Here is a 27,567-nt window from a genome sequence, read left to right as displayed (position 1 = left end):
TGTGCCGGGAAATTCGAATTTTTCGGCACGCCGGATTATTTGTGGTTTCTTTTGCAACAAAGCAAAAGTAAATTTCCCCATTCAGTTCCAATAAGAAAGCAAACCACTATAAGGAAAAAATTAAATAAATCCCAACTTCTTTCAAATAAAATATGTATTGCATAAAAAATGCGTTTGTTATTTATGGTAGGTCATTATTAATGGATTTAATTGTATGCCAACAAAGTAATTAATTCAGAAGCAATCATCGTTACTACGATTTGTTCATTTTTTTAAAAAATAAATTGCTTTAGGTTCCTTTTAGAGAGGCAAGTTTAATTTTTATTTGTTGAATAGCTATGTTGAATTCTTTAGCTCTTGATTTGGGGCGATAACTTACTGCTTAAATGTTTGCTTACTTATATTTAATTTAACTTTTATAAAATTATTCGGAATTAAACAATATTTTTCTTGTTAAAATAACAAATGATATTGTTAGCAAATATTTTTACAAAATTAAACTGTTTATTAATACTACTAAGATGTGTGTGTGTATAGAACTTATATTCATTTTTATAAGCTGAACTTTTTTATAATTTAATTTTTTTTCCTAACCTCAATTTTTCCAGCATGCCGGAAGGACCGGGAGAGTGTTACTGAAAATCTGGTGACCCCCGGATTTGGCGGTTTATATAATGCGGGATAATACGGTATTTTGGGGTCAAAATTAACCTTGCAGCATTGTGAAGGCTACGTAGATAATAACCAAAGCATTACGAGCCTGCCAGGTCAGGTTTGTTTTAATTATAGAGGATAGAAAAGTACATTGGCGCTGTAATGAATTCATCGCTATTGGAAACAACAATTTCCTATTCCTTCTTGGCGGTATTCTGAAACTGTGGCAACCCCCCTATTTGTCACCATGTTTGGTTAAAGTTATATGGTACATGGAAACTATTTATTTGAAAATTATCAAATTACCTTTTAAATATGTAAAAAAGCAGCCGAAAAAAATTTTTAATACTAAGAAATAAGGAAAATACGACAACGCGTATACATGTACAAATAAAAACACTACTTAAAATGTGAAATAATAGTCCAAACAAATATATTAAGATAGTAGCATCAAAAGGAAAAGCTCCATTAAAATGCAAAATAATCCGCCAACTGTATCATTAAAAACTCAGTTAAAATGTAAAATATTCCTATAAATAAATGAAAAGAACCTTTAAAAGGAGATTAAAAGTTCCATAAAAATGAAATTTAAGCATGAAGAAAAAATATGACGGCGAGGTGAATGATATGTTTATTTACGCCAAGGTCGAAAGAAAAAAAAGTCACCAATCGCCAATTTAACTACCCTTATTCTACACCACTCACAATAATATTCCGAAATAGAATTTATTATTTAGTGGAGTATTGGTAAAAACTGATGGGATTCCGCAATGAAAAAATTGAAAGTTAGGAAGAGAAATGCTATAATATAAAAAAAAAAAAACTTTTTTAACCATTCGAGTTAAAAAAAAATCCTTCATGTGTTTTTTCTTTTGAATGACATCTGCTTCATTTTTCGCATCACCAGAAGATAAATGTGAGCTTAAGTAGTATCCACGCTTTCATTACTTAAACTTAAGCTCACGAAATTTTGACTGTAATAACAGTGCATAAAACATAGTTTTTCTTTACTTTTTATTTCACAGGCTAATCCCTTTCAATTACTTTGACAGGCACTAATTTTGACAGCTTTTTATTTTCACCACATTTAATCCATGAAATGATAGAGCAAAAAATACGGATATTTAGAGGCTTTAAAGCTAAAATTAATTTAGATAGAATTAAATTCTTCACATTTTTCCGTGAATAGGCGATTTTTTATCGAAGAATTTCAATTTAAGGGTGTAAAAAAATTACTGGAAAAAAAGTTTTAAATCTAGGTTTCCACATTTTTAGTGGCGTTATTAGATAGATTTTGAAACCAATAACTGCATGCTTTAGAAAATAACTAAATGCCTCTATTTCTTACGGATATTGATGCTTGCACCAGCGTTAGTATTAAGAGTTTAGAAGGAAGTTAGATTGATAATATTAGTAGCGTACCTAGCATGGGGGACACCCGGGGCGGTAATTTGTGGTGTCATGCCCCCCCCCCCCAATTTATAGTAGTAAAAGAAGAAAAAAAATATGGAAACATTAAAACTTGATATTCATGCAATTTTCATAAACAACTGCATTTATTCAGTAGAGTGCTAATAAGCACGAAACTGCAGTCCTCGGCTGGAAATGACTGAGCTGGCGGTGTATTTCACGAACTGCATTTATGTTGTTGCGAAATTTTAAGTGGGCTAACGTACAAAAAATAAATAAATAAATAAATAAAATAAAAATGGAGAGTCCGGGGGTTTACTCTCGGAAATTTTTTAAATTTGTAGCCTTAAAAATGTATTTTAGGTGCATATTTCTGAAAAACTTGCAATTACACTTAGGGTGTCATACCCAGACGGGTGACACCCGAGGCGGACCGCCTCACAGTGGGGCAGCCTAATGTTAATTTTGGACATTGGGCGGAAAATTAAACCATTTAGTTTCGCATTTTTACTGTTGTATTGATAAACTAAGAACATATTCCCACTAATCTTACTAGTTTTTAACATTATTACCCGAAGATAATACCTTGAATTCGAAGAATTAACTAGTTACTTCGTTAGAAGACAATTTAGTAAACATTAGATAACTTGTTTAAGAACTGTTCAAATTTAATAGTGTGATATGCTGGGCTTTATGCACTCGTAATAAATAAGAAAAACAGCCAAAAACGTTTCTTAGAAAATACGAAAATTTTGGAGATAATTTTCAAAGTATTTTGAATGTATTTTTGAATTACGAAAATCGCTAAAAAACGCTAACAAAACTATTATATCCCAAGCATTGTAGAGAGTTTCAGCTTTCATAATCCGGTTTCAGTTTTTGCCTAAACTTGCCTATTCAAAAGATATTGAAAATTAAAGATAAGTAAATATTTTACTACGAGGACGACGAAACGAATACGAAATGAACGTTGCACGAAACGTATTATTTACGTTGGTTTTTTCACTTTAGTCAAGTAAACATGTTTACAGTTTTCAGTTTCTTTACTTTTTATTGCAAATTATTTCAATTAAATACTTCGAGGAATCAGTTTCATTGTGTCATTTGTAGACTGTGGGACAAAATCATATGAGATGCTAAGAAGCATGGTTTCGTTTGCTTATTTCGGGAACTACAAAAATTGGTACTATTTTGAGTTATAAGTGACAGCAGACGAAAAAGACACAATAATCTCCCAAAAATACTTCTCATAAATTGTATGTACACAATAACAAACACATCACAAAATGAGTAAAAATGAATACAAGGAGCAGGCATATTTTGAAAAGATCAAAATATTATACATGTATATCAAGAAAAGTGTTTTTCTTCAAAAAGCAAACGTTTGTCTTTAATAAACATTTAATTTCTTTTATTACATTCTATATTAGAGAACTTACAGCAAGCTATTTACTTTTTAGAGCATTAAAAGTTATTTACTTTTGATTTTAGTCCAGCAAGTTGTCTAACAAACAAAAGTAAACACTTTTTAATTTAAATATCCATTTAATACTTCACCAGATTTATCCAAAATAAATTCTGAAGGAATTATCATGCCTAAAAATTTCATCTTTTATTCTGAAGTATCATCGTCAGAATCCCCGAGTTAAGCTATCCAATATCCGAAAGTAATCAGTGACGCTTCGGATTTTTTTTCGTGTACGCCAAGTTGTAAAAAGTCATTAAAAAATAATTTAAAATATTGTCTGTTATTAAACAGCCATAAACGAAAAAAATAAAACATTGTGATAAAAAATGAATTTAACTTTAATTTTTAATCTATCGTCTGCTCATGCTTCATTTAATGATATTCTCTAAATATGTCTTGGCATTAGTTAGAGTTGTTGTTTATGTTCTAAAGATTTCGCTTATCAATAATTGCTATTCGGAGATCTATAAATACGTTTTTTGTGCAGTCTAAAGTTTTGTACTTAACAATGTAATTCAACGATGACTCTAGTGTATACGAATTCTAGTGTACGCTCGCTTTGGTAAGCAAACTTGAATGATATCGGTGCTTGACCCCATAGACTTGCTGGTGAAAGATGAGTTTCGAAACCAACCGTGACCTTTTTATTTTTTTAAAGACAAATTCTGTTCCTTTTACCGATTACGACCTGGCTCTGGAAAAATGGATTGACACACTTGGTTCTGAGATTACAAATACGACAAAGACGAAATTAAGAGGCAAACCATAAGTATTTTCGATCGTATAGGGAATTGCATTCAAGGAAAACGTGCAGAATAGATAACAATAGAGACGTTTTTAATAATTTATTAATCAATTCTGATCCTCTTATCTCAAATTTGAGTCCAAAGATTTGCAGTTTGCACCACGAAATGTCACAACAAGTGAAGAATTTGCTTGAAGATGATGGAATGGAAATTGGCTAAAATACTGTTACATATTTCTTTAAAAATTGTTTTTAAATATTAATTAAATATTTTATTTTTCACTAATGACTTAGTATTTGATTATCTTTACATTTTAAATAACAAAATATTATCACATTTTTAAGTAGAAATTGGTTTTACTGAAATGTCCAAGCTCTCCGTACACTTGCCCCACTGTGCGCCTCCCCCGCCCTCCCTCGTAGTGACGCCACTGATAATATTTCCTTTTTTCCCTTAAAGTAATAGAGAACATTGTAAACACGGGAGTCTCGAACATAAATTTTTGGGAGGGCGGAAATTCTCAATTTGCCGCAAGTGATTTCAAACTTCGCCGATTGGAATTCGATTCGGTAAAATTATTATCAAAGTTTGTCGAATGGAACTCCGAATTTCGCCGAATGATGATATTTTTTCCGAACCTTCAGACGAAATTTGTCGAATAAGGAAATTTGTGGGAGGTCACAGTGACTTCCCATCCGGGCACCCCTGATTGTAAGCTACAAGAACTGTATGATATTAGTCACTTAAAAAAAATCGTCGCCTCAACCTTACTAATGTTTAAGTTTCAATTGGATGAAAATGTCGAACGAAAGAGAAAACGCATTTAAATGTTGATAGCCACATTATTTTTATCTTAATCTGCGATTCAGAGTAATTAAGAATGAAGTCAGTACAAGAAAAAAAGGAAGTGACTACTGTTGCCAAATCGATAACGTGAAAAGTTTTTTTTTTAAAAAAAGGACGTTAGCCAACGTAAACTGACCTTGCATGTTAAACTTCGCAATTAGGCCGCGCAACCGTGAAAAGCTGAAACAGTGCGGTTTTGATTTTCTGATTAATTATTTTGAGTGAAGCGAAAGAGAAATTCCAATGCTGCTTACCTGTTTCACTTCGTCTACAAAATTGATGTTCAGGACAGCTATTTTTATGTGCACCACTGCAGCTTCGTCTGAAAAAAACGTTTCCAATTGCAAAGTGTTTACACCATGATTATATGTTTCAATTTTTTGCACTTAAAAGAAAATGAAATACATTGAGGAAAAGAATCGTAAACAAGCATAGAAAAATAGAGATAAACAGAAATAATTATTTAAAAAAAAATACATATGAATTCAAAAGGAAATGAAGCAGTTGAAAACTACAGATGGAGGATGAAAAAGAGCTATTATAGTTTTAATCAAACGAAAAGGAAATTCAAATCAAATGAAAAAAGAATGGATAAAAAGTTATCTAGAATTTTTATTATCTCTATCGGAATCGAAACCGATATGCTTTAGCCAGTGGTGCCCCACCTACGGCCACATCCGGCCCGCGAAGCTGATCCGTGTGGCCCGTTGTTTGTTCAATGTTACAAATCGAAAAGCACTATTAGTGACAAAGTCCCAAATGAAGAGTTCAAATGTTCAGAAATTAGTTTCTGAAAAACATGTATTTAATAAAACAAGCATCAAGTAATAGATAACAATAAATGTAATTTTCTATCCTTTTCCATATTTCCCCATGTTATTCAGAAAATAATGAAATATTTTGAAATATGTGCTCTGGCCTGCGAGAATGATTTTAATATGATGTGCGGCTCTTGGGGAAGAAAAAGGTTGGGCACCACTCGTCTAAAACAAAGCTAATTATTGTTTTTCTATTTAAAAAAAGGTTTTGAATCAATTTGGGGCTTCATCGAAGTTCGGAATTTGTTTAAGTTTTTTGAAGCATTTTCAAGCCGTGAAAGTCATAAGTGATAATTACTTTCATTTTTTGCTTTATTCCACCAAACAAATTATAAATTTTACTGGACAACTCAAAAGTTATAACTGACTAATTCCATGCCAAAGTACACAATAACACTGAATTGTGGATTTACCTGTATGTCCATTTTTTCTAAAAAGAACTATAGATTCAATTTTAATAGTTATGCATAATTTAGAACAATTCGTTTTTTACGCATTTTTTGTATGTATTTTTACTGTCAATAAAAATATTTAGGGGAATTGTAGTGTGAGTCACATTGGTCATGTAGTGTGAGTCACATATAAAATATCATAAGGGGTCTAATAGGGGTTGTCTAATAGGATTGTTTCCTTCAGTCAAAAGTAGTGCTTTTTGTCACTGAAATTGATACATTAAGCAAAAAAAAAATAAATAATAATTAATTAAAAAATAACATGGACCAAGAAAATACTTTCATTTTCCCAACAGTTATTTTTTAATTAATTTTTTAAAATGTCCGATATTGAAAACAAGGCGTGGTCTTCATGACGTAACACATGATGCAATTTGGCGCATCTTTCTACCACGTTTCTACGTTATGATAATCAAGGAGCGAATTAAATATTGCGCTCTACGCTTGCTATCAACCCTATCGTTGCCAATACACGTGAGTAAACATGAGAATTAAATATTTTGTTCTGTGAATGGCAACACTGAATGGCATTTCATCATTTGTGATTTCATCGGCAGAAGCATAAACAATGAAAGCATACAGATTTAAGTATTTTTTAAAAAATACTAAACTTAAACAAATTATTAAAAAAAATGGTCAGATCCAATGTTTTTAAGCATGCTCTTTCAGAAAAAAATACTTTTAAAATTTTGGAAACGGCCCCATTATATGTTTCATTAATCTAGTTGCAAAATATAAAATTACAAGTTACAAACATCTAAAAAAAAATTGTTTACTCAACAGAGGAAAAAACTGGAGTTTGTGTACTTAAAACAATGTATCACGTCCTTTTCGTGTGGTGTGAGTCACAACTGAGCTTTATCCATGTACACAGAATGTGCAATGAAATGGATGAAATTTAATAGCTAGGATATATAAACCAAAATTCAATCGAGGTGAAACAACTGGTAAATCTCAATTTTGTTTCCTAATAGAATTTTCATGGTCATTTTAAGATTCAGGTTTAGCTCACTAGTAGAGTAAGTCACGCGCGGAAAGCCAACTATAATTTTATGGTTCTTTAATTTAAATGTGCAAAATTGATTACTAACTAACTGTTTCTCATTCGGCATAAATGTAACCATTTTCCAACATACGCACCGATAAAACAAAGTCTAAAAACTCAACAGTGTTAACTGAGTCGAGGCTCTTTGTGAACAATTTCCAAGCATCAGGTTGGCTAACGGAGGCTTATTGTATTAATTCCCTGCGATAAATAAATCTCATTCATGAAACGTTTTAACTGTTCGCGTTTCGAAGAATGAAGTGTTATATGTGTCTTTCCAAGAGTCATTTATCAGTGACAACACTTTGAAGTATAACCCAAACAATCACTTCCAGCACCTGCTGGCGGTTTTCCAAGTTCAAATATTTCAAATTTGTTTGTTTAAGTTCGACGTAATTTGTTCAATGTACGGATCCCTGATACATTTTTTGTGATGCAATTGCTTCCGATTTGCACTTCTCTGCACTTGGAAACTTTTCAGGTGCTCCAACAACTTTGAACCTATGAAACTATTGTGAATTACATTGAAAAAGAGGATCTAGCTTCTGGCATTGAACAGGATCAGTTGTTAATATATGAGCACACAACTAGGATAAAATATAAAACTTCTTTTTTTTTCAATCTAAAGACTATTTCTGTTGGTTTGGTTAGCACGAAAAAGTGTGAATAAATGCATGATTTCTTCTAAAGGAATCTAATTGGAAAGAAGAGGAAGGGGAATTGTTCCCCGGTGGCCCATAGTTGCACTCAAAAATTGTAGTTAATCCTAATACTTTTATATGCAGGAAATTCTAAAGCAGTTCATTTGATTTTAATTAAAAATTGAGAGAAGAAATATGAGTGGTGTAGTAAAAATATCCGTGCAAAGCAATACACCGCGTATGTTTCTCTCAAATTTTCAAATTAGATTTTATTGACTGCTTTAGAATCAACCTAATTGTAAAAACATTAAGATTAACCGAAATTTTTCAGTGTTGCAATCAAGAAATCATATACTTTTTTTATATCATGCCTTTTAGTGCGAACTGGGCTTACAGAAAAGTCTTAAGATTCGAAAAACTTTTAAAGTGTTTAAGTTTATAAATTTATGTGAAGAGCAACGTTTTGAAATTTAAATATATATGTTACTTATCCGTATTTGTTTAGAACTGTATTCCCTTTGCGTATGATTCCAATATATGTAAATGTATTTATTGTGTATAAAGAGAGAATAGCTAATATTTACCTTACATCTGCTCTAAGTATTGCAAGCTTGTGTTCTCGAAATTGAAATAATTTTAAACACGTATGTAGAGGAAAAAAAAACGCTTTTAAACTGATGACGTGTTGACTTGAAACAAAGAAAGCTTCAAAAACCTGTATTATTTGAAAATTTATGCTTGCTTAATTTCAGCCTTGAAAATTGGGATCTGTAAGCTAATTGTAGGGGCCTCCGTGGCTCTGTGGTAGACGCCTCGTCTTCTACGCCGGAGGTCGTGGGTTCGATTCCCGCCATTGTCCCCCCCCCCCCTTCCCAAACCGTCGACAACAATATTCGTCCGCATTGTGTTCAAACACTTTATGCATTCAATGTAAAAGTTTACAGTATCTTTTAATTCATTAATTATTTTATAAAGTAAATATTTGAACAACAACGAACTTCGTTTCGTTGTTTATAAAATTAATTTGCAACAGTTTATCCCCAATTAAGTGCTTTTTTTCTCGCCGATTTGGCGCTTTTTCTTGACCCCGAAGCAGTTTCAGAAATTTTTCGTACCCAAAACCGTAGGTTCGTTCATGGGGAGGGGAGGGAGTCATTCTTCAGCATGATCCCCCCCCCCTCCACCTAAAATGGTTTTCTGTATGTCCCTTGGTGGTATTCCCCCACTCCCCGCCCCCTCCCTCCAAAAAAGTATAAAGTGAAACTATAATTTTGAATTTTCGTTCAAAATTTTGAACGAAAAAAGGGCACCGAATTTCAAATGTTCTGCTTCTAAAAATAAGGACAAAAGGATTTTTTTCTAACTAATTGCCTGGAACATTCTTCGTCATTTTCGCTCCCTGGATTTATGAACAAAAAAAAGTGTCAGAACCGTCTGTCAATTCAAAGATCAAGCAAAAGATTGGAAGCAGCAGTTTGAAGTCAGCAGTGACACACACAGAAAAAGAAATCTATTTAGAGACAAACCTGGCGTTAAGTTACAGGAAATCGGCTTTGTGAATATTTTGGGATTTGAAGGGCAACTGTTGTAGTTATTTTAGAAGCAGAAAATATTACAATGGGTAAATAACGAATCGAAATCGATGTTAGTGTTTTATAGCAGCCACCGTTCTAGTTGAGAAGTGACAATTCAAAAGCACTATGCTAAAAGTACTTGTTACTTTTATCCGCCATAACCAGAGCCAGTGAACCAGAGGTACCCAAGCTTTTTTTAGCCGAGGGACGCATCTCATATTCTCGCAGGCCAGAACACATAAAAAATTTCATAATCTAAAACATTTTCTAAATAGCAGGGGAAAATATGGAAAAGGAAAGAAAAAAAAATTAACGACACTTGTTGTTATCAATTACTATGTTTCTTTTATTAAATGCACTAGCTGCATTGCCCGACTTTGCACGGTCTATCTCGAAAATAAAAGTTATGACAAGTGGTGCGTTTTCAACAATCAGGGTTCAATTAGAGAAAAAAAAATAATTCAAAATTTCCCGTCAAAATATTCATTCTTTAGGAAAGAAAACGGCAAACCAAAAATTCCTGAATAAATTCAACGCAACCCTCCATAAATACACCTAAAAATCCTTAAAAAAGGGAGATAAATCGCCAAATAATAATCAAAAGGGTAAATTTTTACCTCGAACAAAAACAAAATTCTATTTAGTCACAATCGAAAGAAAAAACTGACAACCTTCTGAATGGTTTTATTTAAAATGTGATCGCGCAAACGATAATTTTCCGACATGAATTTCTGCTCCATTAGGCTTAATAATGCTTTTGAATTTTTTCCCACTGATTTTACAGCCTTGGTTCTTTGGAAATTCAAAGGAACTAATTCGATTCTTAGGGTATTTTTTGCAGGCTTTCGAATGTCGCCAAAATCGAACTGCTGGTCGGATAATTATTTCGAGTAGGAAAAACCATTTAATGCCATTTTCGGGCTCTAAAATTAAAATTCGAACGGTTCGGTTCTTTTTTTGGCGTTTGAAAACCCCCGACGTTAATTCTCGGATGCCCAAATACCTCCCTGCCAAATTTGGTCGAGATCCGACGTAAACTGTGAATTTGTATAAGAAACATACACACATATATACACTACTTGACAATTGCTAAGGAACAAGTGATTTATGCAAATTTGTATCTCAACCACCTGGCCAATGGAAATAAATTCAAGTTCAGATGGCGTGGTAGACCAAGACTCGTTATCTGTATAAAAGACAGTGCATACACGCTCAAGATTCGTACGAAAATTCACGCTGTTTAGTTTTTAACGAAAATAGTGCTGGATGTTAAAAAAGGTTTTTCTCTGAAATTCTGTTTGGTTCTTGAAATACTTAAGAGTAAAATGTCAGTAAGACATCATTTGAGTATCTACGATCGTGAACGAGCGGTTAGACGACTGGAAGCAGGTCAAAGTGTCACCACTGTGGCTGCTGCAATGGGTGCATAAAAAAGTGCCATCTCCCGATTAAAGACGGCCGCTGAAGGTGGAAATTTCTTGCAAAAGCATGACGGGGGTCGTGGTAGGAGCACCACACCTTCAGAGGATCGCTATGTAGCCCTCGTGGCTAAAAGGAACAGAAATTTCACTCCTGGACAGATAGTTGCAAATCGAACAAACGCTACCTGTACGCATGTTTCTGCAAGAACCATCTCACGGTGAGTAAATAATGTCGGTTTGTATGCAAGAAAGCCCGTACGTTGCATCCAAGTTCAACCACGCCATCGTCGAGAGAGATTACGCTGGTGTAAGGAACATGTTGGCGGAATCATGAAAATTGGTCTAGAGGGATGTTATCTGACGAATCTCGTTTCAGTGTGACAAGTGATTCTGGTCACCAACTACTGTGGAGAGAGCGTGGAACACGTTATGCACAAAAATTTGTTTGCGAACGTGATCGGTACGGCCCAGGCGTCATGGTGTCGGGAGGCATCATGCACAAGGGCAGAACACCGCTTCACATTTTTGAATAAGAAAGCGATGCGTCGGAAATGTATTGCAGATATGTTATGCTGGACCATGTTCGTCTTTTTAGGGGGGCTGTAGGTCCAGACATTCTCTTTACGGACGGCGATACACGGCCATACTAGAGCATTGAAGTGTCAGACACACTGCAAAGTGAAAACATTCTCCGTATGCAGTGGCTTGCTTACTTTCCCGACTTAAATCCAATTGAACTTTCCTGGGAGGTTTTTGGCAGACGTGTTGCACGAAGAACCGTCCTTCCCAGAACAGTACAAGAACTCAAATCCGCCTTGAGAGAGGAGTGGGAAAAGATCCCCCAAGCACTCCTCAATAATTAGTGGGGAGTATGGAAAACAGATGTAAATTGTGCACCAGTGTCCTTGGTAATCATACATCATATTAAGGTACTCATGTCTCCATCATTCTGACCTAGATCATTTTTTTTGTGGTTGTATGAAAATAATTTCAGTAGGATTATTTTTTTATTTTTAAGTTCTTACTTCATTGATGCAGTAATATCTATTATTTTGTGCTTATAATAAAGGCATATCCTCCCTACTAACTATATATTTCGTTCTGTTTCTTTAATCATTATCTATTCTAAACTATTCCCAAAAACGTAATTGTTCCTTAGCAATTGTCAAGCAGTGTACATACATACACATATACAGGGTGTTCCGTTTTAATCTGCAAGACCTTTATTTTCGCAAACCTTAGTCCTAGATGTATACTTCCAATTGCAAAAATGTTCAAAATCACATGCAGAGTTAAGATATTAAAAGTTTGAAGTGGAAACAGAAATAAGTCAAAAAATACGAAATTTAACTTTTTATACGGGCTCCAGGTCCCCTAACTTATGTTTAGGGGAATAATCTCCATTAGAAAATAATTCCAACCCAAAAAGTTTGAAATTAGTACGACCAATATACACCGAGATATAAAACGCATCGTTTTGTGACTTACACCACTTTTCCCTAGCCGTCAATAACACCTTTTGGGGGAAAATATAGCGGTTAACAAGTGTTTAAAATTATATGTGTATAGAGTGTGGTTTTTCATATTGTTCGAGGTTTTGTAGAGTTTTTGCATATCACAGCAAAACATTTTCGTTTATTTTTGAATAGCAATGAAAAAATATAAATGCTTTGATTTTCTACTTTGACAACCTGCCATTCTTCTGAAATTGCGATAAATTCCAATCTCATCTTCTGTATGGTCCCTTAAAATTTTGAATTGGAATATCTCCTTGAGTTTTGGTCGCACAAATGTCAAGTTTTTTGTGTCAGTAATAGTTTTCAATGGAGATTATTTCTCTAAATGTTAGTTAGGGGATCAGGGCCCGTATAAAATGTTAAATTTTGTATTTTTTGACTCATTTTATTTATTTTTTTCAAACTTTCAATAACTTAACTCTGCATCTGATTTTCACCATTTTTGCAATTGGAAGTATACATCTAGGACAAACGGTTGCGAAAATAAAGGTTTTTGCAATTTAAAACAGAACACCCTGTAATATACACACATATTCTTTGCTTTGTTTAAATATAGATTTTGCACATTTGACAAAGTACACCACTTCATTCATTGTTTATATGATTCTTCATAAATATTACCTTCATCGTGACTCCTAAACAAGCAAGTTCAACAGAACTACCATTTATTCCGTCAAGACATCAGGTAAAGAGTATTTTTATGTATCAAGCGTAATTTTACCTCACTTATGATGTCACTGCGATCAAACCCCACATCATGATGGGGGAGATATTTTTTCCATCGTTTGAGCAACGATTATCAGATATTGTATCACCCACGATAATGTCTTTCTAGTTATAAAAATGTCTATCTACGACTTAGAAAGTGGATTGATGACCGTTATTTACTTTCAGGAGGAAGTATATAAAATAAATGTTTCCTAGCCAATCTATCAATATTGCAAGTTATGTGTTTGGTGGTAAGTAGCAAACTCACTGTCATCTAATAAATGTCATATTAAAACTACACCTAATGAAATACAGTAGAAACTCGATGTTTCAAAACTCTTTTAACCGGAACCTCGATTAACCAACGTCGGTTTCCTTCATTTTTATTTGGTTTTACTTATTCATTGTTATTCATTTTTTATTTATTTATTTATTATCGTTTTTTTTTTTTTTTGGTAAGTAAACGTTTCCTCTTCATCTTCTTTTGATGGTCAGACAGTCATAAATATCATATTAAAACTACACCGATTCAAGTGCAGTAGAAACTTGATTTTTCGAAACTCTTTTAACGGTAACCTCGATTTACGAACGTCAGTTTAATTGATTTTTATTTTGTCTTATTTGTTCGTTCATTTATTTTTTGATAAGTAAACATTAGCTTTTCATCTCCTTTTGATGACAATTAAGAAGTCACTCAGTATTCTCTGATCCCACATTATCTGTGCATTTCCATATTTAGTACTATACAGGGTATTCCGTTTTAACCTGCAAGACCCTTATTTTCGCAATTTGTCTTAGATGTATACTTCCAATTGCAAAAATGTTCAAAATCAGATGCAGAGTTAAGATATTGAAAGTTTGAAGAAAAAATAAAAATGAGTCAAGAATACAAAATTTAACTTTTTATACGAGCCCTAGGTCCCCTAACTAATATTTAGAGAAACAATCTCCATTGAAAATTATTACTGACCCAAAAACTTGACATTTTTGCTACCAAAACTCAAGGAGATATTTCCGTTTAAAGTTTTAAGGGACCATACAGAAGATGGGGTTGGAACTTAACGCCCTTTCAAAAGAATGACAGGACGTTAAAATAAGAAAAACGAGTTATTTATATTTTTTATTGTTACACAAAAGTAAATGCAAATGTTATGCCATGATACCGAAAAACACTATAAAACCTCGAACAATTTGAAAAACCACACTCTATGCACACATATAGTTTTAAACACTTGTTAACCGCTATATTTTCTCCAAAAAGGGGAAATTGACGTGGAGTGAAAAGTGGTGTAAGTCATAAAACGCTGCGTTTCATATCTCTTTTGAAAATTGGTGGTACTAATTTCAAATTTTTTGTGTCAGTAATAGTTTTCAATGGAGATTATTTCCCTAAACATAAGTTCGGGGACCTGGGGCCCGCATAAAAAGTTAAATTTTGTATTTTTTGACTCCTTTTTATTTTCACTTCAAACTTTCAATATCTTAACCTTGCATCTGATTTTGAACATTTCTTCAATTGGAAGTATACATCTAGGACTAACGGTTGCGGAAATAAAGGTCTTGCAAGTTAAAACGGAACACCCTGTATACAGTTTTTTGATTAGAAATAAGAAACATTTTAAATGGAATACTTTGAAGGGTATGCTAGTCACCAAAATTTATTTTATGATAAGTATATTGACTTATTTTACCATGATCTTAGGCAGGGGTCATAGGTAACCTACTTCATTTCTTGCCACGCCGTGTTTAGGCATGCATACCTACCAGAGGAGGCTATACTACTTACGGTTTTGTAACCTTTGTTGTGTCATAACTTCCAAATAAAACGATCTTATGTTTTGAATGTGTAATCTTTGCTTATCTCCTCGTAGGCCACATGTCCATTTTAAGTTTCGTCAAGATAGCTCGTCCCCTTCTGTTTATTTTAAACTAGCTGTACCCGACGCGCGTTGCTACGCCAACAAAAAAATACATCATTATACTGATTTTCATGACAATCGGTGTAACGGGGCAGAAGTTGCTACTCTGCAGTGCCACCTGCTGGCGAGTGGCTTCAATGAGCATATTATGCACCTTCTCCGTGGAAAAATACATATATATATAGCAATTTTCATAACAATCGGTCCAGGTATCAAGTGAAGCCGTGACTATACTCAAATTTCGTACTCACGCAGTTTGCAAGATCAATCAATCGCTAAAAATATCAAATAGAAAAAGTTTTAAATCCCCCCGTTGCATGAAAAGCCATAAAACAATAAAGAAAGAATTTATTTGTTCAAACTCAAGAAAAATGGCAACAGCTAATTTCTTATCAATGAGATCTTTCACGCGAATTAATTTCTGCAGCCGATAATTTTATTCGTATTTATCCAATGGATTGTGACTTATAGTACAGTGCAATTAGTCATGAACCTCAACATCCAAAGTAAAAGTTTCCCGTCAACTCCAAATTGTTGTATACTGTCCACATATTGTTTGGTAAAAAGTTACACCGTTTTCAGCGTCGGGTTTTGGGGGGAGAGGGGAAGAAGTTGGTAAATTAGTAGTTTTTATCAGTTTTTTGGAAATATTTAAAAAACTATGGCGTTTAGCGCAAAAAGTGCAATATACAAAATAATCTACACTAAATTACGAACAAAATGGTCCTAAGCATTATTTTGTTAAGTGAACGGTTACAGAGTAACGGCGGGTGTAAAAGTAGAAAATTTTCTCATTTTTAAGATTTTTTGGAAAATGAAATTCTAACTACTACGTAAACAAAAATAACTGAACAATTTTATTAAAAAGTAATATTGTACAACCGTATTCTAGTCTAAAAGAAACTAAGAGGCACCACCATAGGGTTAGAAACGTAGAAATACTGGGAACGAGAATCGGTTTTTCTGCAATTTGCGTGAACTGTGATAACGCACTTGAAGTTAGACTACTAGCTTTAAAAAAGATTAGAAAACAAAACATTCAGAGATACACTTGAAAAGAAAGTTAACTGTTCAGTCTCTAACCTCTATAACCAAGTCTATGACAATTAAAAATACCACTGTATGTGCGAACCCAAAGGTGTTTTTGATCCGAAATTTCAGAAAATTTTGAGTTGACAAAACATTTTTAAAACTGAAAAATTAAAAAAAAAAACTTTTAAAATAATTTTTATTAATGATTTAAATGATTTTTTGTATGCATATTTGAAGAGTTTTTACTGGGGACGGGAGGGGGTCGAGGTTCCGTATAGTTCCAGAAAATTTCACAGGTTTGAATGTAAAATGTTGCGAATGATTGGGTTAGAAATTAAAAACTAAACCTTTGTTTCAACTACTCCCGAAAGCGTGTTTTTAGCCTACTTTCCCAGTAAAAGTTAGAAAAAAGAAGAAAAAAGCATGAAAAAAGGCTTAATGCATTTTAAAAAATATCGCAAAAAAAACAAAAAAAAGTCAAAAATAAGTAAAATAATTAAATAAATATTGAAAAATTAAAAATTGGAAACGGTTAGGGTATTGAGATGGGGAAAGAAAATGTTTGTCGGTCTGTCTGTTCCCCCTAATAACTTTTGAATGAATAGTCCGATTCGAACAAACTTTTTTTTTGTTCGAAAGATCTCGGCGAGGACACCTCATTCCTATATTTCACTTTTTGATTTGAACTATTTTTTATTCAATTTTTAACAGTTCAAAAAAACTTAACATTAGCGCCTACGGGGAAATTCAAAGCAATTCCGAACTGTGAGGCGAATTTGCTTCAAACAAACTTTGTAGGAAAAAGCTTTTGATGAAAAACTTGTATATAAAATATCTTTTTGATTTGAACAATTTTCCGTTCAATTTTGAACAGTTCAAATCCCTTAACATTAGCGCCTACGGGGAAACTGAAAGTCAATGTAGATTCCGTACTTGAAGGCAGATTTTTTTTAAACAAATTTTGTTGGAAATAGCTCTTGACGCCAAACTACAGACTTCGACTCCGAGAATTTAGGGGCACTTGACTCCGACTGCGACTCCTATGCCCGACAATTAATCGGACTCCGACTACCCGACTTCGACTCCGACTTCGTAGCTTTGGCAAAAATTTATACACGGAGGACAAATGACTGACTCTGATTCTTAGATATTCGACTCCGACTTCTTTACCCCAAAATGAGATTGACTCCGACTCCGCAGCTATGGTTTTGACTGTGAAATAATTATTGTTGATCTGACTTGTTTTTATTTTTACGCTAAAGTTTTAATTTAGGTATTCAGTTTTCGGCAAATAAACTCGAAGTCATTTATGGTTTCTACACAAAGATATGCGCAGACGATTTTTTTTTTTTTTTTTTTTTTTTTTTTTTTTTAATGACAATGAATGTTATTTCTTTAAGTTGACATTTTATTGTTTTTATTTATTTTGGTAAGTGCAGTAATTCATTTAAAAAATTGTTTTTGGCAACAGGGGAAAAAGATACGATTTTTTTACTTTCTTCTATATCTAATATATAGAAGAAAGTATTGGATTCGTGCAAATTTTCGAATTTCGAATTTTGACGGATTCGAACGTTTTGAGGTGTGCTGAGTCCATTTCGACTATTTTTGGAAAATGTCTGTCTGTGTGTATGTGTGTGTGTATGTGTGTGTGTATGTGTGTGTGTGTGTGTCTGTGTCACGTCTGTGTGTGACCAGTTTTTTGTGGCCGCTCTACAGCAAAAACTACCGCATGAAATCGAACGAAATTTGGTACACATATGTGCCCCTATGTGAACTTGTGCACATTGGTTTTTGGCGCGAATTCATCCAAGGGGGGTGGAGCAATGGGACGTTTATTGAGTTACGCGTGATTGCTATTCCTCAGGAAGTAACTGTCGGAATCAAACAAAATTTGGTCCATATGTTGCCAGTAACAGGAACAGGTGCTGATTCAATTTTGGTGTCAATAACTCAAACGGGGGTTGAGCTATAGAACGTTTTTTTGTCGTCAACTGTGACTGCTGTATCTCAAGAAATAATGAACGGAATGAAAGAAAAATTTATCGGCAAGTTGCCCTTAGTGGGTATAAGAGCTGATTTTATTTTGGTGTCAACAGCTAAAAACGGGGTAGCGCAATCGCCCGTTCTTTTTTTCCATTGTGAGTGCCCTATCTCAAGAAGTAATGCTACGTTCTGGTTGAAATTTGGAATATATGTGAATCCATATGTAAACAGGCTTTGGTTCAACTTTGGCGCCAATCGCGCCAAGAGGTGCTGATTTATTTTTATTATCATTATTTTTTTAGCGAATAAAAATAGCTTTATTAATGCAACAATAAGAAAGATAAATCGTAATAGATTGTCGTCTGCGTATTTCTCGTGATTTTAATTGTATGGAAATGATCGGAAATATTATCTCAATGATTTAAAATTTTAAACTGTTGCCATCTTGTGTTTGTTAACAGATAAATGTTTGTAATTATTTTAAGCAAGGCTTTTAAAATAATTTTCAATTTTCATTCTTTGCTTTGCTTTTGAGATAAATCAGGAATTGGGATGGTCATCAAGTTTTGGCATGTGTAATTTTGTTTTCGTTGGGAATATTGCTTCCTCGTTAAGCATGGGGTGGGATCAGAATTATAAGAAAGATATAGAAGAAAGTTTCGTTATGGCCACAACATACTAGTTTTTTTTTGATATGAAGTATTTATTTTAATGAGCTTATTAATTTTAATTATTATTTTTTCGTTTTGAAAGCTGTTAAAGATTTTTTTATTGGAAAAAAGTGTATTAACTGCTTTGTTTAAAAGTTGCTGCTATTTTTTTTACGCATCTAGTTTTTTTAAATGAGTGAGGAATATTTTATTCCTAGAAATCAGCTTAAAGTATTTTAAAAATATGTTTGAAAAAATTTGCGATTTTAGCTATTTTTGAGAATATTGATCAGGTACTAGAAAGTAGTATGGGTATACGGGAAAGTAGGCTCGTCTAGACAGAACTTCTTGTTTAATTTGGAGAAAGATTTCTTAATTGTCGCTAAATTACATGAAACTTTCCCAGAAATAGGCAAGTAGAAATGTTGTGAATGTGTTTGAAAAAATTATCGCATTTATTTTAGACCTTTTAAAACACTCTCTGAAAATGAAAATTTCAATGCCGCTGTCTGCGACAATATTTCCTGCCACTTCGGGGGACTCTAGATCAACATTTGTGTTAATCAAAAACGTCAATGGCGCAGTCTTCGCCGTCGCCCCTTCCTTTTGTGTGCGAAAATGATTCAGTTTTGCCCACCCCCCCCACGCTCGCAACTGTGTCACCTATTTGAGAGGTTCATTCGATCCTAAAATCTCCAGAGAAATACCGTTGCTAGAGCGATTAACATAATCGAGATCGAGAAGTTCACTGCTTGAGAACTCGAGATGTGGTAATCGAGAACTGTACCCTAGAAATTGATTTTCTTAACTGAATGTATTTATTGCTTGAGAATTCCACTGAAGTCCAAATTGACCAAATGTGTTTCCGGAAATATTGATCAAATTTTATATTTGAAATAAAGTAACAAACTTCTATTATGTCACGCAAAATTGATTCATATAGTTGCGACATCTGTGCTGAAAGTAGTTGATGTTACAAATCGCAAAACTTTGAAAACGATATATCTTGAATTTTAGTAAGAAAAAAAAAAGGAGGGTTGTGCATTTTTCACAAACAAATTTACAAAGCTAGGTCCTAGTGTCTCCTTTTGCCGAACGAAAAAAAAAACTAAATTTAATCTGAAGTGTTTAAGGCGAGTTCTTAGCGGCGGTTGGGAATTTCTCAGGTATTTTGGATTCAAACCAAGAAAAAGTGGTTGGCGCCCTAGAGGATAAAAACAATCTGATTATTTCGCTCTAGTTCAAATGAAAGTTAAAAAATGGCCGACGCAAGTCAAGTCTCTTTTGTTGACAGTAGTTTGTAATCTAAACTGAAAATAAAGTTCGTTTATATGAGAAGATATTATCTTAAAGCTGCAGTTGGCTTATTTTTAAATCAACGAAAAGACCCTGTCATTGAAAGCAGTAAAAGAATCTGTGATTAACACTTATTAAAAAGTATTTTGTAAAAGAGGGGGGGGGGGGCACATGTATTCCATTCCAGTCAAGAAAAAACAACCTCTGAAAATCAAAGAATATAATAATACAAGCAATCTTTAAAAATTTTGCTCCACGGCATGATAATTTGATAATATGATTTGGTAATGTTTGACATGCACGGAAAAATCTTTGTTGTGACCAGGCTAAACTCAATCCGGTCACTTAACTGTTTTACGGGTAAGACTGTCATTTCAGGGGAATGAAGAAATGAAAAAATGGTCAACAATATGAACGCTACCCACTGGAGTTCAGGGTTAATCCAGTTAATCCACTTGTGCAAGGGTTAAAATTTTATCTATCAAAATATCACCAAACATGCAATGGTATCGTTCGAATGTAGAAGAGTAGAAGCAATTTCACCCATCATACCTTGACGGGCGACTTTCTAGTTAAATGATAAAATTCTTGTTGCTAACATTTTAAATGTTAACTGAGACGTAATAATAATAAGTGCAGTACGTATGTAAAATGTGGGCAATTAACAAATATCAAACTTTTCATCCATGTTAAGTTATCTTTATTAGTATACGGAAAAACTGGGACTTGATGGGGAAAAAACGTGAAATGCGGGAAAAGCGGAGATTCGGGCGACGTAAAATCAGTATATATGTATCTCTGCTTTTTTTTTTTTTTTTGCTAAGACTAATTAGATTTTTTTGTACTTTGTTTTATTTTTGTAGACTTTTTTCTTAACAACTAATATTACTTAGCAGCATTTTTAAATCTGTTTCATATTGTATTAAACACATCGTTTTAAATTTCATTGCTGGAGGCTGCCGTTTCCTGCTCGCTAACGCTTACCAACCCTGGGAACTGCAAGCAATGGGGTCGTTCCCAAAATTTCAAAAGTATTTTTTTCTGGAAGAGCATGCTTAAAAACATAGGATCTGACCATTTTTTAAATAATTTCTTTAAGTTTAATATTTTTAAAAAATTACTTAAATCAGTGCGCTTTCATTGTTTATGCTTCTGCCGATGACATCACAAATGATAAAATGCCAGTCAGTGTTGCCATTCACAGTGCAAAATATTTGATTCGCATCTTTACTCAGGTGTATTGGCAACGATATGGTTGATAGCAAGCGTAGAGCGCAATATTTCTATTCTATTCAAGAGTCACAACTGACTACAACTGTATTTATGTCGAGGACTGCATACTAAGTGCCTTGCCTCCATTATTTTTATATACCGATAGATGGCAGCACCATCACCGGATCGAACAGTTAATGAGAATTTAGAACTAGTCCAAGAGCTAATAGCTACCTGGTGCTAGCACCCCCAGAGGTATCGTTTCACTTGGAGGACATTGAGACCACGAGCATATTTAACGTTGCCCAGTCCCCTTTAATGACGACGGTGGGTCTTCGACCAGCGGGGATCGAACCCGAGACCCTCCGGCCCCGAGTCCAATGCCCTACCGATCAGGCTACCACGGCCTTAGCGCAATATTTAATTCGCTGCTTGATGATCATAACGTAGAAACGTAGTAGAAAGATGCGCCAAATTGCATCATTTGTGACGTCATCAAGACCACGGCTTGTTTTCAAAATCGGACATTTAAAAAAATTAATTAAAAAATAACTGTTGGGAAAATGAAAGTATTTTCTGGGTCCATGTTATTTATTTCACTCATTCTATCAATTTCAGTAACTAAAAGTAGTACTTTTGACTGAAGGAAACCACCTCATTCCGTTTATATCCCCATATCACCTTATCCTAATGGGCACTTTGAGGCAGGGACTGTTGTCCTTACTCTAATGGGTATTCTTAACGGGAACGTGTCATTGATTTTATTTAGGAACTGCTATCCTCCTTCAGATGGGACATTTGAGCAGGACAGCGGAGTAGGAGCGAAAATAACCGACTCCGAGAATTTCAGAGCCTTCGACACTGACTCCTTTACCCCAAAATCATTCTGACTAAGACTCCGACTCTGCAAGCACTAGCAGAGTTTGGGACAATGACCTACTCCGACCCTTGGAATGTTAAGCCTTCGACTCCCGACGCCGCGCTGACTCGGACTCCTTTACTCCAAAATCATTCTGACTAAGACTCCGACTCTGCAAGCACTAGCAGAGTTTGGGACAATGACCTACTCCGACCCTTGGAATGTTAAGCCTTCGACTCCCGACGCCGCGCTGACTCGGACTCCTTTACCCCAAAATCATTCTAAGACTCCGACTCTGCAAGCACTAGCAGAGTTTGGGACAATGACCTACTCCGACCCTTGGAATGTTAAGCCGTCGACTCCCGACGCCGCGCTGACTCGGACTCCTTTACCCCAAAATCATTCTGACTAAGACTCCGACTCTGCAGGCACTAGCAGAGTTTGGGACAATGACCTACTCCGACCCTTGGAATGTTAAGCCTTCGACTCCCGACGCCGCGCTGACTCGGACTCCTTTACTCCAAAATCAGTCCGACTCCGAATCCGCAGGCCTGCATTTAAAGACTGTTATACTCAGTTGATAGACAATTTTTGGGAACTGTTCTCCTTGGTCTGGTGAGGATTTTGAAGAATTGTTGTCTTCACTTTAGTTTGAATATTTAGCGGCAAATGTCGTGATTGTAATGGAGATTTTTGGGGACTAATGTTCTCATTTGGAAACTGTTTTAATTTTTATAATGGGGAGTTTTAGTCTGTTGACAACATATCGGAACGTATTTTTTTACTTTTATGGCAATTTTAAATCTATGTATTCCTATTTATTTACGAGATACTGTTGCACATGCGTCATGTGACCACAGGTTCTTTCCGTCAGGGAATAATGCTGCAATCTAAATAACCTGCGCAGCATTAGGCAGCAGTCTGTTGGGGATTAGTGTTTTTAAGTGGTTGTAAGTTTATTTAGGAAATGTGGAACTTAAACGAATGGAAATTTCTAGGGACTAGTTAAAATAGGAGCTTACAGAGGCTTTTCTAGTATGATGAAAATTTTGCACTAAATTTCTCACCTTTTATTTTAGTATGAGTGTCTAACACGTGTCAATTGATATCACTTCTATTTTCCTGATATCATGTATATAGAACTCTTCTTAAAAAATATTTAACTATTCATTACATAAACGCATAACTGGTGTGCAATGGCGAATAAGCGATTCAATTAATAGTAGCACATCATTATAAGCTTCAAATTACATTGAGTGACATTTCGGGGCTGATTTGTTGAAGGTTAATGAAATCCAACACTTTTATCGCTCGTTTCAGAATAGAAAACCAAGTCGTACTTTATTTTTTCAGTCAGTATGAGAATACCCCAAAGAATAGTTGAAAGCAGCGGAAGCCATTAACTAATGATTTATGGAAATTCATGGGACAAGATCTGCGAAGCTTCATGGGAGGCCATAATTTGTGCCTCTGGCGACATTTTCTCTTCTTGCCAAACTAACCGTTTGACTTTTCGGATTATTCCTTCTAATTTTAGTATAACAGTCAGAGTTTTTTAGCAGAAAAAAAACTTACTGTATTCATCAGGGATGCTCTCCCCTCCCCCTCCCCCCAAGTTCAATGGCGCAAATTCCCCCCCCCCCCCAAAAAAAATGTTTTTCAACAATCTTTCCCTTTTTTATTGTTTCATTTTTTATCTCTCTTTTTTTATTTACTATTTTTAATTTTTTAATTAATTTTTTAATTTTAATTTATTTTTTTAATTATTTTAATTACTCTATTAGAAAAGTTCTTTGCAACGCCAATTACATACATACACACACACACACACACACAAATTTAAAAAAAAATGAAATAAAATGTAAACAGAATAAAATAAAATAAATTTTTTAAATAAAAAAGTAAATAAATAAATTTCATTAAATACGTTTAAAATTTTTTAAAATCTTCCCTCCCCCCCCCTCAAAAAAAATTTGATGGCTCAACTTGCGTCGTAATTCCGCCTTGTGGGCACCCCTGGTGCTCTTTTTTGTAAGCTTACTCCTTTACTTTATATCGAGTAATACTCCACTTTCCACTAATCAGTTATTTTTTACTGGATATCAGTTTATGAAATAAAGAATAAAAAAAATCAGAGAATGTGTGCTCAACAGGAAGCTAGATATCTGTTTGAGAGATTTGGAAATCACTTAAGCAATTTTGACAGAAATGATGATTTTTTTTTTTTATAACTAATCCACTGGTTTTTCCGGCTTCCAGGTTTTTCATCTTCTGATTTTTTTTTTCTATTTGATGTCTGTAGGACTCCAAGAAAATAGGAATTGTAAAAAAAGTTCAAGACCTGACTGCTTACTTCTTGCGTGTGAAAATTGAGCAAGTTAGTTTTGTAAACATGTCTTATTTTTGACACAATTGAAAACTATCATAAATTAAAAAATAAAAAAGTTGAAACACTTTTGACAGTTTATTTGAAAACTCTGCTGAGCTTGCGTCAAAATGAATGACCTGAGAACTCGCCGTGTGATAATTTTTCTCCCACCACCTATTTTAATTAAAATGTGTTTAAAATGTTTTTTTAGTTGAAAATATTTACCTACTATTTATTCTAAACGCCTAACGCTACACAAAATAATATTACTTTCTGAAAAAGAAAAAAAGAAAATTTTGATGAAACAAAACAAACAAAAAGTGTTTTCCCCCTTGGTGTGAGTATTTTACTGCATGTTCTGGCGAGGTTAACAGTAGTATTGAGTATTTAATTTACATTTACGATACAACAGTCACTTTAAATAGCGAACAGAAAATTCATACCATTTATGGTTGGAGGCACTAGTTTGTCGTAGTGACTAGGGACTATATCTTGAAACTTCAGTGGTGGGATTTGGCCAAATAATTTCCCTTCACAGTCATGCCTGCAAGAAATAAGAAATACTTTTAGTCACATTGTTCTAGTTCAGCTACTTGAGAAAAACATCAAATATTTTGCAACGTTTTTCAGATTCGTGGTTTTAAGATTCAAGATGCGGTGGAAACGTGAAATAAGCTGTAAATTTCACAGACCTAGTTTGTTTAAACAAATATTATTCGTCTTTAGATTTTTGTGAAAATATCACAGATATTTATAAAAATAGGAGTACATATTTCAGAAATAATGCAATTGCTTTGCAATTTTTTGTTTCATAACGAGTAAAAAATGTTTTATATCCAACTTTTTTTAAAGTTGGCCCATGCACCTGGTTCCGAAATTATGATGGTACTATTTTTCTCTTATACGCGGAGAAAAACCTTTATGTGTTCATATTTTATCTAGTTTTTAATGTATTAATTTCCAACTTCAGTAGAGTAATTCTCTTAAACGCTGCCAAGTTTTATAGAAGTTTTATGAAATTTCTTTTAAAATTCTGCCTGTTATGAGCCAAAACCTTACATCAAATTCGTATTTTTGAAACAAATGATTTATGAATGCTACAAACGCGTATTTTATTTTCACTGTCCTTGTTGTATGTCAATATATTTTCAATGAAAATGTATTCATAGATCTGTACATATTCACTATTTTTCTTTTTGCAATTTTAATTTAAAAATTATTATTACGATTAGTTGTAACCATGCACTTTCTTATTTACCTGAAATTACTCCTGCATAATAAACATTTATATAATCTTCAATAGCAAGTGTTGGATTACAGCAGATCTGCTATAATCTAGCAGTTGGCAAGCTGGATTATAGCAGGTATATAAGGGTATGGAGTGATTACAGTGGGACAGGAAACACAGACAACAGCAATTTATTTTCTTCTCAGATGTTTCTAGCCTGATTAAACTTTTGAAAAAAAAACAAGTCAACACATTGTGAACAACATTACAGAAAAAATTGATCCCAAGTGTAATGTAAAAAAAATAACTGTTATCATAGTTTGAACCCATCGATGTAAAACATCTCCATTTTTACTTCCTTTTACAAAAAAGGAAGTATTGTATTCGTGAAACAATTTTCACTCAAAAATCGACCTTAATTTCCCCTTTACTCTCTCCCGAATGAATATTGAGGTTTTTTTTTTCGACTCGACCACACGTGGATAAGTGCCTAAGAACGTATAGACACGCGAAATATCCATAATGACGATTCCCGAGTTAATTACAACTATTTTCTCGTGACTTATGTATGACGTATGTATGTGCGTATGTATGTCGCATAACTCAGGAGCTGTAAGTCCTAGAAAGTTGAAATTTGGTACGTAGACTCCTAGTGGGGTCTAGTGGTGCACCTCCCCTTTTGGTCGCATTCGGGTGTTTCTAAAGGGGTCTTTTGCCCCTTTTTGAGGGGAAATCATTGTTAATTTCGATGTAAACTCAAGTGGTGTTATAATTTGACGGACACTTGGCGATATATCGCCAGTCTTTTGGTCGCCAAGTTTTGTTGCCAACTTGGCGACAAATTTGGCGATTTTTTTTTTTTTATTTTTTTTTTTTTTAATCTGGTTTCAATTTGGCCACTGTTGGTGATATCTAGAGAGTAAACCATTGAATCACATTAAAAATGCCAATAATGGGGAAGTGACATTAAATTGGAGCAAAAGGAAGTCATGTGATGCACACATCAGCTCGTTTATTGCACTGTTTCTCAACTGTTAAATCAACTCTACAGACCAGTGTTATTAATCTTACATTAGCCTATTAGCTGACATTCATTTTAGCTGTAGAATGATGTTCTATATTTTCTGTGCCTGAGAATGCCAACTATTGATTTTATATTTTGCAATGAGGGAACAGTAGAACAGGAACAATGATACACCATTAATTCTTTGCTCACTGCTCCCATGATACTTTTATATTAAAAGTGGAGAAATTATACATTGAATTAAAGTTAATCACAACTAGCCAGTTGATATAAAAATAAGTTTGAAAGCCCTGCATTAACGAAAAAAAAAGATAGGGGGTGATACTCAAATGAAATTACGTATTTTGCTACATAATATCACATAAATATTTCCACTTCGTACTTATCGCATTTAAATTATTTTTTTTTATTGTTATTTCATTGCAATACGCTAAATGTAATAATATTTATCCACTTTTGAAAATTTTATCATTCCTAGAAAAATGGAAGTCAGATAAGCTATCTTGGAGATTTTCTTCAACAGACAGGAAAGAATCCGTTTTACTATAATTAGGGCAAACCTAGCCTGGCAGCATTATGAAAGCTACGTAGATAAAAATTATAGCATTACGACGCTGGCAGGCCAGCTATAGTGATAGACAAAAGGCTACGGAAGGCATTTCATCCTTATCAAATGCTACATCGCAAAATTAC

At 34.0% G+C, this 27,567-nt stretch overlaps 1 protein-coding gene across 1 annotated transcript in view; it reads right to left on the bottom strand.

Annotated features, from left to right (window-relative positions):
- Positions 1 to 27,567, bottom strand: part of LOC129229753 (glycine receptor subunit alpha-1-like) — a gene marked incomplete in the record, with an annotated part of 110,076 nt that overhangs the window by 79,656 nt on the left and 2,853 nt on the right. The window contains 2 exon segments of the mRNA XM_054864123.1: positions 5,379 to 5,446; positions 25,066 to 25,166. Of these exon segments, the coding sequence (XP_054720098.1) occupies positions 5,379 to 5,446; positions 25,066 to 25,166 (169 nt within the window).

The sequence above is a fragment of the Uloborus diversus genome, chromosome 9, assembly GCF_026930045.1.
Source record: "Uloborus diversus isolate 005 chromosome 9, Udiv.v.3.1, whole genome shotgun sequence".
Lineage (NCBI taxonomy): Eukaryota > Metazoa > Arthropoda > Arachnida > Araneae > Uloboridae > Uloborus > Uloborus diversus.
Note: the sequence above shows the minus strand (reverse complement) of the source record. Positions and strands in the feature narration are given on the sequence as shown.